Source organism: Mastigoproctus giganteus, chromosome 5 (assembly GCF_048544385.1).
Source record: "Mastigoproctus giganteus isolate SK-2022 chromosome 5, ASM4854438v1, whole genome shotgun sequence".
Lineage (NCBI taxonomy): Eukaryota > Metazoa > Arthropoda > Arachnida > Uropygi > Thelyphonidae > Mastigoproctus > Mastigoproctus giganteus.
Genome location: NC_143579.1, coordinates 828,973 through 841,094, shown reverse-complemented (window position 1 = coordinate 841,094; position 12,122 = coordinate 828,973). Strand labels below are relative to the sequence as shown.

The following is a 12,122-nucleotide window of genomic DNA, read 5'->3' as shown; positions in this document are numbered from 1 at the left end:
TTCATCTGTTGTCTCTACCGTTCTCCCAACTCCACTAATCACTTGGAGCTCTTTGACTTTCTCTCATTGCAACTTGACTTACTCCAGTCCAACTTTCCTAACAGTGAGGTAATTTTCCTTGGTAATTTTAATGTTCACAACTCCAGGTGGCTTCCGTTTTCTAGTCACACCGACCCAGCAGGTCGAGATGCTGAGGCTTTTGCAATTACTAATGACCTAGCACAGATTGTTCATTTACCTACAAGAATACCGGACAATCCTAATCATACAGCCAATACGCTTGATCTTTTTCTCACAAACAAGCCTTCTAAGTACAAGGTCAAAGTGAGAGGTCCTTTAGGCACTTCAGATCACACCTTGGTGACTGTCTCTTCTCCAATTTAACCTTTATCTCATGGCTATTCCCAACCTCGTATTGTTTGGCATTACAAGAATGCAAAATGGGATGACCTGTGAGACTTCTTTTCTTCTTTTCCTTTTGCTCAGATCGTGTCAGTGAAATTATTCTTGCAGGAATGAAATCCTTTATCCCACACTCCACTTTAAAATCTCGTCCTTTATCTAAACCTTGGTTTTCCAATAAATGTGCTAAGGCTGTCCAAGAGAAGAATGTTGCATATCGTAATCGGCTTGTTTCTAATTCTTCAGTTTCATTTTCTGCCTACACCAAAGCTCGCAACAATTGTAAAGCAGTCATTAATCAGTCCAATCTAGAGTTTGAACAGGCTAAGAGTAGAAAACTTGCTTCTTGCACTAATGGTAGCCAAGTATTCTGGTCTCATGCCAAAGCTATTGGCCGCAACTTTTGCCCATCTCTGCTCCAACCTTTGTCCAAACCAAATGGCTCTGTTCTCACTTCAGCCAAGGATGCTGACCTGCTAGCATCCCATTTTTCTTCGAGCTCATGTATTAATGATCTTGGTAAAACAGCTCCCACCATTCCTGACATGCTCCATTCAATGCCTCCTGTGGTCTTCTGTCAAAAGGATATCAGAAGGATTTTGATGAATCTTGATGCTAAGAAAGCTCCAGGTCCTGATGGTATTTCTCCACTTGTTCTCAAAACCTGTGCTCCTGAACTTACTCCTATTCTTTGCCGCCTTTTTTCACTTTCTTATTCCAAAGGTGTTTTTCCTTCTGCTTGGAAATTTGCTCATATCCAGCCAGTTCCTAAAAAGGGTGCCATCCAATTATCGTCCCATTGCAATTACTTCTACTCTTTCTAAAGTAATGGAGAAATCAATTAACCGCCAACTCTTAAACTACCTAGAAACCTTCCGTCTGATCAACGGTCGCCAGTATGATTCCGTCAGTGTCGATCCACTGGTGATATTCTGGCTTATGTTACCCATTTATGGACTAATTCAATGGAAAGGTTCGGTGAAACACAAGTAGTTGCTCTTGACATCTCAAAGGCTTTTGATCGTGTTTGGTATAAAGGTCTTCTAAACAAGCTTCCATCTTATGGTTTGCCAACTGTTTTTAGTAATTGTTTATCCAGTTTTCTCTCTGATCGCTCACTGAGGGTGATGGTAGATGGCTCTCTGTCTTCTAACTTCTCCACTAATGACGGTATTCCCCAAGGTTCAATTTTTTCCCCCACTCTTTTCCTCTTGTATATCAATGATCTTCTTCCATTGACTGGAAATCCTATCCATAGTTTCGCCGATGATAGCACATTGCATTCAACTTTCCATTTTGAGAAACCTTTTCCTGCTCAATCAGCTTCAACTTCTCAAAAATCTGCTGTCAATTCCTTAAATGCCGATCTTCAGGTAATTCTCCAGTGGGGCAAAGACAACTTAGTTGATTTCAACCCTTCTAAAACTCAGTCTTGTCTTATATCTCGCAGCAAAGAGGACTCTTCTGCTCCTATGCTTATCTTTAGCGACACTCCGATTTCTCGGCAAAATAATATATCTCTTTTGGGGATTACCCTGACTTGTAATCTCTCTTGGCACAAGCACATTACAAATATTGCTTTTCTTCCAAACAGCTGCTCACTCTGTATAAATCGCAAATCCGCCCTGCCATGGAATATTGTTCCCACATCTGGGGTGGTGCCCCCAAAACCTCTCTCAGTCTTCTTGATTCCATTCAGAAGAGAGCAGTTAGGTTAATTAATGATACATCTCTAACAGAGTCTCTCCACTCCCTTCCTCAGTGGAACTGAGGAAGGGAGTGGAGCACTGTTCCTGCTGCATGCCTCTTCTACAGATACTTCCATGGGCACTGTTCTTCTGAATTGGCTTCTATAATTCCCGCTCTCTCTTTCAAAACAGTCTGAACACGTGCCGCCACCAGCCAACATCCATTTACTGTCCAACCTCAAACCAACATAACCAACTTTTCATCTTCCTCATTTATTCATTCAACTGCCATTTTCTGGAACAATCTTCCTTCATACGTATTTCCTGAAAATTACAATCTACAGAAGTTCAAGTCCAATGTCAACAAATATCTTCTTTCCTCTTCTCAACCTCCAACCCAAGCACGGTACTAAGTACTATAGGTTCTAATACCTCTCGTGTTTGGGGTTCACAAAGAAAAAAAAAAAAAAAAAAAAGTTGTAATGGGAGCATGTGATGCAAGTAAGCAAGCATATGAGCTTATGTGGCATCATCTAAATAAAAAAAAAAAACAATTTCACAAATCCATTCACTCTAAAGGTTTGTCCAGTTCCTCTTTCAGTTTATATAAGCCATCAGCTTCCACAACGACAGACGGAATTTTCACAAATCTCTTTTACAACTGTCTTTTCTCAATTTGAATTTATGCTCCCCTCGGGTTTGTAATCTGAGCAAGCGGAAGAATCCTATCAGAATTCAGCGTGCTCAACCCATTCAAAGCCTTATACGCCTGAATCAGATCACCTCACAGGTGCCTAGTCTCCAGTCACTGCAATTCGCAGAACTTAAGCCTTTCTTGGTAGGAGAGGTGAGAGGAATAAAGTTCCCCTCTCCAATCTTGTTGCACCCTCCTCTGTACCCGCTCAAGCTACTCTACATCCTTCCTAAAATGAGGCCTCTAGACCTGTATCCAGTACTCGAGGTGTGACCTGTCATTCCCTTATACAAAGGGATAATCACCTCCTTTTCCCTACTAGCAAAATTCATGTATATCTTGTATGACAAGACTTCCAGAGCAAGTCATGTATGACTTGCTCTGGAAGTCTTGTCATACATGACTTCATACATGACTTCCAGAGCAAGTCATGTATGACTTGCTCTGGAAGCCTGTCTGCATTGCTTAGAAAATTTCATATCTGACTGCACAACTACTCCCAGGTCTTTTTCATTTTCTACCTCCTTAAGTGTAGAACCACAGAGTTGGTAAGTTTCTCTGGAGTTACTTCTATCCATTTGCAGTACTTTGCATTTGTCAATGTTAAACTTTAGTTGCCACTTCTCAATCTGCCCTAATTTTCTAGATCCTGTGGCAGTAGAACAATGCCATTACTGTTATTAACAACCCAGCCACCCTTTGTATCATCTGCAAACTTCCACATTAAGCAGCCTGATATACCTTCATCAATATCATTGATAAATATACAAAACAACATTGGACTCAACACCGAACCCTGTGGGACTCCACTACTAACATTAGTCCCCGAAGAGCAGCACCCATTGATTACCACCCTCTGTCTTCTCCCACTCAACCATCCTTTTATCCATTGTAGCAACTTACACTAAATACCCTTCTGCTCCAATTTGTACAGTAGCCATCCATGCACAACAGTGTCATAAGCTTTCCTGAAATCGAAGTATATGATATCAAAATAATTTTTTTCATCCAGTTCCGTTGTAACCACATTATAATAACCAATCAACTTTTTCAGACAAGAATTACCCTTAAGAAACCCATGCTGTGTCTGAATTATTGCTGCAGTAGGCACCTCCGTAGCCAGGTGGTCAGGAGCAGCAGTGCGTAGTACATTAGACCGGGGTTCGAGCCAGTGACCACCAAATACATAGGATGCTTATAAATTCAGGAAATGACCACCGTATATCCCCGGAGCAGTATGGCCTTAGTTGCTAAAGCTTCTAAAAACCAAATAACAACAAATATTGCTGCAGTCTTGTCTACGTGATCCTACAATGCATCTTTAACCAGTGACTCCATTATTTTACCCAGAACAGAAATTAAACTAACTGGTCTGTAATTACTCTTGTCACCCTTCAATTCCTCTTTGTGAATTGGGGACACATTTGCACATCTCCAGTCCATGTGGACATCCCCTGAGTCAAAGGATACTCTCATAATTATGGCTAAGGTTTTGCTTACTTCCTTTGCTACCTCCTTTAATATAACTGGATAGATCCCATCCACCCCAGGTGCCTTTCTTATGTTTAACTTCAACAATTTCTCCTCCACTTTGCTCTCGGTTATTACAAAATCATTAAGCAACTTGTTACAATTTGATAACCTTGTGGTATTTTCAAACCTTTAAAACTCCTCATGTGTGAATGTAGATGCAGAATACTCATTCAGTTTGTTTGCTATCTGAGCAGGATTATCAACAGTTGAACCATCGATATCAAGTGGACCAATGAGATTCATCTCCTTCCTTTTAAAGTTTATATAAGTAAATAAATCCTTGCTGTTTTTCTTAGCATCCTTTGCCAAAGATTTCTCGTAATCTGCATTCCCCTGCCTAACCTCTTTTTGTGACTTGATTACAGACTAGCTTATATATATATATATATATATATCATAGGCTTCTGTGTCGCCTGATAATTTATATGCATCCCATGCATTTTTCTTCTCTGTCGTGAGTCTCATTAGTTCATTTGATAACCAGTTAGGCCTAAACCTTGAACAATATTTCTTAATAGGTATGAAACGTTTAGTAGTTTCCGCTATTAATTCCTTGAATGCTTCCCACATTGAATTTTCTGTTGGTAACATCATCAGTTGGTCCCACTGTACAGAATTTAAAAACTGTCTGAGACCACTGTAGTCACCTTTATGGAAGCAAAAACCCCTTCCTTAACCCCTGATGGTAATTATATCTTTAAGTAAATCCCACATCAGTACACTGTGACCACTGCCACCTAATGGTTCCTTTATCTGCAAATTCTTAATACACGAATGATCACTGCTGATAACCAGATCAAGAGTATTACCCTCTCTGGTTGCCTCTCGAACATGCTGCTGCAGAAAACAATCATCCAACAAATTCGCAAAAGTCTTTCTAGTGTGCAAGTGACCAACCCATAAATTCCAGTCTATATCTGGGAAGTTGAAATACCCCATTATAAGACATTCTGATTTACTAGCCCACTCTATTTCTCTCTACAATTGTTCATTGTGCTCATTCGAGTCATTAGGCCTATAACACACGCCTACACTTAATTTTGCTTTCACAGTGCTTATGTCACACCAAACTGACTCAACAGTGCATTGTTCATCTGTATCATCTGGATGCACTTCTTTTGATTTTATGTTTTTCTTAATTAACAGCATAACACCTCCTCTCTTCCTATCCTCTCTATCCTTTCTGTACACATTGTACTCCCCAAATTCTAGTTCTGCATTCCTTATATCTGTGTCATACCACTTCTCTGCTATCCCAAGAATATCTGCCTTTAATGTCTTGACCAACACCTCAAATTCATCAAATTTATATACTTCTAGCATTGCTATACATGCACCTATTCTTATTATTAGTTACCCTAACAAATCCCATATACCCATCTGTTTCACGATGACTGCCATCAGTTCCCGAAACCCGAACACCCCTCGCTCCAGGCCACTGCTTATTCTAATAGAAGTAGTGTAAGAATCACCAACACCTCCGCCTGCGGCTACTTTTAACCTTTTAGTCTGCGAATCCCCCAAGCCAGCAGTTTTCCTACCCATCTAACAATGCCTCGATAGCATCAGCAAATATTCTTACACTCTTTCTATTTAAGTGTATCCCATCTTGTAGAAGCAGTCTCTCCTGTTAACACGCACAGACCAGGCTGAAAAAAATTCTTCCCCTTGAGCCTTGCAGATTTACTCCAGGGCCGAATAGATTGACAAGGCTCTCATAATGAACCCCCCCCTCCTATTGTGTCTGGGCAGAATTGCAGACACTTTCAAATTTAACCCTAACTCGTGACTTTTTTGCAACATTGACCTCACTTGTTAAGTAAATCTGCACATCTCCTACTCGTAATGTCATTGGTGCCAACGTGTACAACAATATCACCCTTTGTGCCCTTAAAAGATGATATATGCTTTACAACATCATCAACACTTTCCCCCTGGCAGACATACCCTGGTCCTTTTCCATCTATCCTTTTTACACCATATATTCCCCGTCTCCCTGACAATAGAGTCACAGACGATAACTAACTCCTGTGGGACCAGGGCATTCTGCCTTGGAGATTGCTGCCCTGTTGCCTGATGCCCAGGAGTGAGCTCTGGCATTAAGTTGGGCAGCTGAGAGCTTGACGGCCCTCATATTAATTTCTTCGAGGGCATCTACCCTACACCTCAAGCTCTCATAGATGCCTATCAGAACGCTGAGTTGACGCCTAATTTCTAGACGCTCTCTGCACCTGGCACACACAAAGACACCCTCCTTGGCTAGATCATGTTCCGTTTCAGAGAGTTCGCAAACATTTCACAAATTGCACAATTTTTTAGGCTGTGATGCATTGGAGAATTGCTCCCCTCAGTTCTCCCACGAGTCACAGCACTCCTGTCACTTTGTGCACGTTGCTTTTCTGCTCTAGTCTGGGGCATGATATTTTAAATTAATAAGATCAATAAATTTAATTAATTGTCAATACTACACTATCTAATAGAATCCTAAATGTAGGGATGCGAATTACGCTATATAATTTTACATTAGAGCTACCTAGTTATCACAATTAAAATTTGAATTCCCTACCACGCTATACAAAAACAATGGTTACAAGATTCGAATGAAACAACGGTTTTACGTATATTAAGTAGTAATCTAAAAAAACTCATCTAAATTAAAAATAAAAATAACCAGCGTATCTAGAACTATATGGCTACTTATAAAGTTTAATATAAATTAACGATGAGGTAAATAAAATGGCAAACACTTATTGCTTTTTCAGAGCCTGTAATTCACAGCTGTAATTTTTAAATAGAGTCAGCACCTTCTGACTCAACAATAACTAGTCCTACAGGAACTAATTATTGTTGATGACTCTGTTGTCAGGGAGATGGGGAATATATTATGCAAAAAGGATAGGTGGAAGAGGACCAAGGTATGTCTGCTAAGGGCAAAAATTGATGATGATGTAGAACAGATATCATCTTTTAAGAGCACAAAAGGTGATATTGTTGTATACATTCTAGAGTAAGAGATCTGCAATTTACTCAACAAGTACAGGTCAATTGTGAAAAAAATTTGGAAGTTTGGGTTGAATGTGAAAGTGTCTGCAATTCTGCTCAAGGTGTAAAATTTTTTTCAGCCTTCCTTGTGCTTGTTGACAGGAGAGACTGCTTCTATAGGGATGGGATACAATTATAGAGAAAAGGTGCAAGAATATTTGCTGATGCTATCGAGGCAGTGTTAGGAAAGCTACTAGCTTGGGGAGATACACAGACTGAAATGTTAGGAGTGGCTGCGGGAAGAGGCAAAAGTGATTCTTGCATTGCTTCTATTAGAATGAGCAGCAGCCTGGAAAGCAAGGTAATGGAGATTTCCATGACTGCTGGGAGTCATAGTTGCTGTTGTTTTTTGGAGCATTAGCAACAAAGGCCATATTGCTCCAGTGATAAGCGGTGGTCATTCCCTGACCTTTCTGCATCCTCCGCATTTGGCGGTCACAGGCTCGAAACCCAGTCTAATCACGAAGTATGTGCTTTGCACTGCTGTTCCTGCCCACCTGGCCTCACCTATTCTTGGAGTCATAATGGAACAAGTAAATACATGGGCTGTGTTAGGGTAACTAAGAGTTGAAACAGGTGTATACATACTTGCATTTACACCAATACTAGGAGTATAGTTAATAAATTTGATCAGCTTGAAGTACTAGTCAAGATATCAAAGGCAGATGTTGTTGGTATATCAGAGATATGGTGTCACACAGACATAAGCAGTGCAGAATTGGAATTTGGGAAGTAGAATCTGTACAGAAAGGATAAACAGGACAGGAAGGGAGGAGGGGTTATGCTGTTAGTTAAGAACAAATAAAATCTAAGGATGTGCATCCAATTGACGTTGGTGGACAGTACGATGTTCAGTCTGTCTTTATCCAATGTAAGTTGCTACATTGGATAAAGGGATGGTTGAGTGAGAGACAACAGAGAGTGGTAATCAATGGACCCTGCTCTTTGTGGACAAACGTTATTAGTGGAGTTCCCCAGGGTTCAGTGCTGGGCTCATTGTTGTTTTGTATTTTTATCAGTGATATTGATGAAGGTATATCAGGCTTAATGTCTAAGTTTCCTGATGATACAAAGGTTGGCAGAGTTGTTAACGACAGTAAAGGCAATATGCTACCCCAACTGGATCTAGATAAGTTGGGCAAATGGACTGAGAAGTGGCAACTGAAGTTTAACATTGACAAGTGCAAAGTACTGCATATGGTTAGCAAGAACCCAAGAGAAACGTACCAACTGTATGGTACTGCACTCAGGGAAGTGGAAAGTGAAAAAGACCTGGTGGTAATTGTGCAGTGAAATATGAAGTTCGCTGAGCAGTGCAGATGGGATGCCAGGACAGGTCATGGAGTCTTGTCAATGATGTATAGGAATTTACTAGCTGGGACAGGCAGGTGATTATCTTATTATACAATGCAATGGTCAGGCCACACACTGAGTACTGTACAGGTCTCGAGGCCGCAGTTTTTTTTTTTTTTTTTTTTTTTCCTTTTTTTTTTTCTTAGTGCATGTTTTTTTTTTTTATAAATAAATAAATAAAATTATTCATTTCAGAAAGGATATAGAGTTGCTAGAACGAGTATGAAGAAGAGCAATAAGATTGGAGGGGTGCTCTTACCAAGAAAGTCTTAAGTTCTGGAAATTGCAGCACTTGTAGAGTAGGCACCTGCGAGGTGATCTGATTGAGGTGTATAAAGCCTTGAACGGGTTGAGCCAGCTGAATGCTGATGGGATTCTTTCTCTTGCTCAGATTAAGAAAGTGTGGGGGCATAGCTTCAAATTGAGGAAAGACAGTTTGTGGAATAGCTGTGTGGAAATTTGCCTTTTGCCAGTGGGGTAGTTGATTGGTGTAACAGCCTTCTAACTTTTGTTGTGGAAGTTCATAGCCTAAATAAATTTAAGGCTGAGCTAGATAGGCATTTGGAACAAATGGAGGGATAATATGGCAGATTTTTTTTTTTGGGTTGATTCTGCATAAGCTTGGTTTCTTGCATCATATGCCTCTACTAATGCTAATTTCCAGTTCTGGATATACCTGCACACTATGCCACTAAAAGAATATTTAACATTTAGTCATTCCATGCATGGACTAGTGTGGATTGAGAGATTGATTCTGGTAGCTTTTTGATACCTAGATAATGTTTTAGGCATTTTAAACATATGTAGCATGCTGGATTATTATATGTAGTGGCCAACATGTCAAGTAAATGTTGGCCACTTTGTTTTAAGCTGTTCTTATCTCAATTTTAACATTTTTCACTCAACCGTATTAAGTGACATATAATTATTAGTCAATTAAAATAAGTAAGCATTATTTAAAGATTATAATCTTTGTGTTATGCTTGTGTTTATTTTATTTACTTTTTTCTATAGAGATGACAGAAGAATGCAGGGAAGGCCCTACTAACATCGTTGGACTGGTTTTCATTATTCATATTTTCATCAGTTTTTTTTTTTTTTTTTTCCTTTTTTTTTTTTTCTTAGTGCATGTTTTTTTTTTTTATAAATAAATAAATAAAATTATTCATATACTCCTTTTATGAAAAGCATGTTAGAATCAATGTTTTTCGTACATCTGTACTTAAATTGGCCACAATTCAAAATTGTAAAATACTATCTAGATGAGCACATTTATTAAAACTACTTTATCTAGAGTCAGCTGTCAAAATATACTAGTGAACATAAGTAGATAAAAGTGAAATGTAAATGTTACACTTTTTTTATAAAGTGTAACAAATCTGATTGTTCACCTGTGAATTAGAAAATGCTTTTAATTGATGCGAGTTAAAATGCTTGACTAATATTGATCATTATGGCTTTCTTGTGAGCATATTCTTGGAAAGGGTAAATTAATATTAAGTTGTTAATTATATTCGAAAGTGGTTTTAATATGTATATATAAAGATATGTTACACATATAGATATAATCCCCTCCCCCCTGAAATTATCTCTTTTCTTATTTGTGCATATAAGAGAGATGAATTGAATTAAGAAAGCAAGTCTGAGCAATTTTGATAAAAATATCCTATAATTTAGGGGTTTTTTTTTTTTTTTTTCCCCCCGCAAATGACCAGGTGCTCTATCAATTTTTGAGAGTACGTTGGCAGAGGGTATATATTAAAAAAGAGAATATGAATTTGCAATTTTGATAATAAACATTTGATTAGCTCTACAGCCATGAACTATTGAAGTTTCTTTTTCATTTAAGGAAACAGATTATGCATTAAAAATGTACATATACTTTTACAAAACATGTGCATTTGCACAGTTCATTTATATTTCAAAATGAAATACATAATTCCTGAAATGGCTGGTTTTCACTAAATTTGCTGCTTCTTAAACTAATTCTACTTATGCTGATAGAAAGTTGTTGTAATTCCCTTAAATGAAATTAATAAGAATTATATGGACGACAGTTTTATTTTTAGTTCCTTTTCGGTTGTGTACTAGCATTAGCATTAGCATTAGTAGAGGCATTTGATGCAAGAAAGCAAGCTTATGCAGCATCAGCCAAAAAAAAAAAAAAAAAAAGTAACATAAATAAATAAAAATAACCACTTCCACTTCACCCCTCTGTTCGTTCGAAATACCTGTCCAGCTGAGCCTTAAACTTATTTAGGCTATCAACTTCCACGACAAGGGATGGAAGTCTGTTCCACCCACCAACCACCCGCTGGCTAAAGGCAAATTTCCGCACATCTATCCTACATCTGTCTTTCCTCAATTTGAATTTATGCCCTCTCAGGTGATTTTTCTGAGCTAGAGGAAGAATCCCATCAGCATTGAGCATGCTCAAACCATTCAAGGCTTTGTACACCTCTATCAGATCACCCCGCTGGTGCCTAGTTTCCAGACACTGTAATTTGCAAAACTTAAGCCTTTCTTCGTAAGAGAACCCCTTTGTCCCATTCACCAATCTAGTTGCCCTTCTCCGTACTCGTTCCAGCAGCTCTACATCCTTCCTGAAATGAGGCCTCCAGGCCTGTATACAGTACTCTAGGTGTGGCCTGACCATTGCCTTATACAAGGGAATAATCACCTCCTTATCCCTGCTAGAAAAATTTCTATATATCATTGACAATACACCATGAGCTACTCTTGCAGCTCGTCTGCACTGCTCAGAGAACTTCATATCTGCCTGCACCACCACCCCCAGGTCCCTTTCATTCTCTACCACTGTCAGTGTAGTACCACAGAGTTGATACGTTGCTCTGGGGTTGCTGTTTCCCATATGTAGTACTTTACATTTGTCAATGTTAAACTTCATTTGCCACCTCGAAGCCCATCTGCTCAACCTTTCCAAATCCTGTTGCAGCAGCATAGTGTCAGTAGTGTCCTTGACAACCCTGCCAACCTTTGTATCGTCTGCAAACTTGGACATTAAGCCTGATATACCATCATCAATATCATTTATAAATACAGAAAACAATAAAGGCCCCAATACTGAACCCTGAGGGACTCCACTAATAACATTAGTCCACGATGAGCAGTGTCCATTGATTACCACTCTCTGTCTTCTCCCCCTCAACCACCCCTTTATCCATAGCAGCAACTTGCCTCCAATGCCACACTGCTCCAATTTGTGCAGCAGTCTTCCATGTGCAACAGTATCAAAAGCCTTTCTAAGATCCAAGTATATAATATCAAAGTTATTCCCTGCATCCAGTTCTTTTGTGACTGCATCATAGTATCCAATCAAATTGGTCAGGCAAGACTTCCCCTTAACAAAACCATGCTGTGTCCTAGCTATAACTGAAGTCTTGTCTAGA

General features: G+C 39.1%; 1 protein-coding gene across 3 annotated transcripts in view; it reads left to right on the top strand.

Annotated features, from left to right (window-relative positions):
* LOC150085121 (RNA-binding protein FUS-like) overlaps positions 1 to 9,824 on the top strand; it is a 290,717-nt gene extending 280,893 nt beyond the window's left edge. For all 3 annotated transcript variants that reach the window (XM_090373038.1, XM_090373039.1, XM_090373037.1), the window contains one exon: positions 9,727 to 9,824. In XM_090373038.1, the coding sequence (XP_090229164.1) occupies positions 9,727 to 9,760 (34 nt within the window). In that variant the 3' untranslated portion in view covers positions 9,761 to 9,824. The remainder of the gene's footprint in view (positions 1 to 9,726) is intronic.
* Positions 9,825 to 12,122: the final 2,298 nt, after the last annotated feature.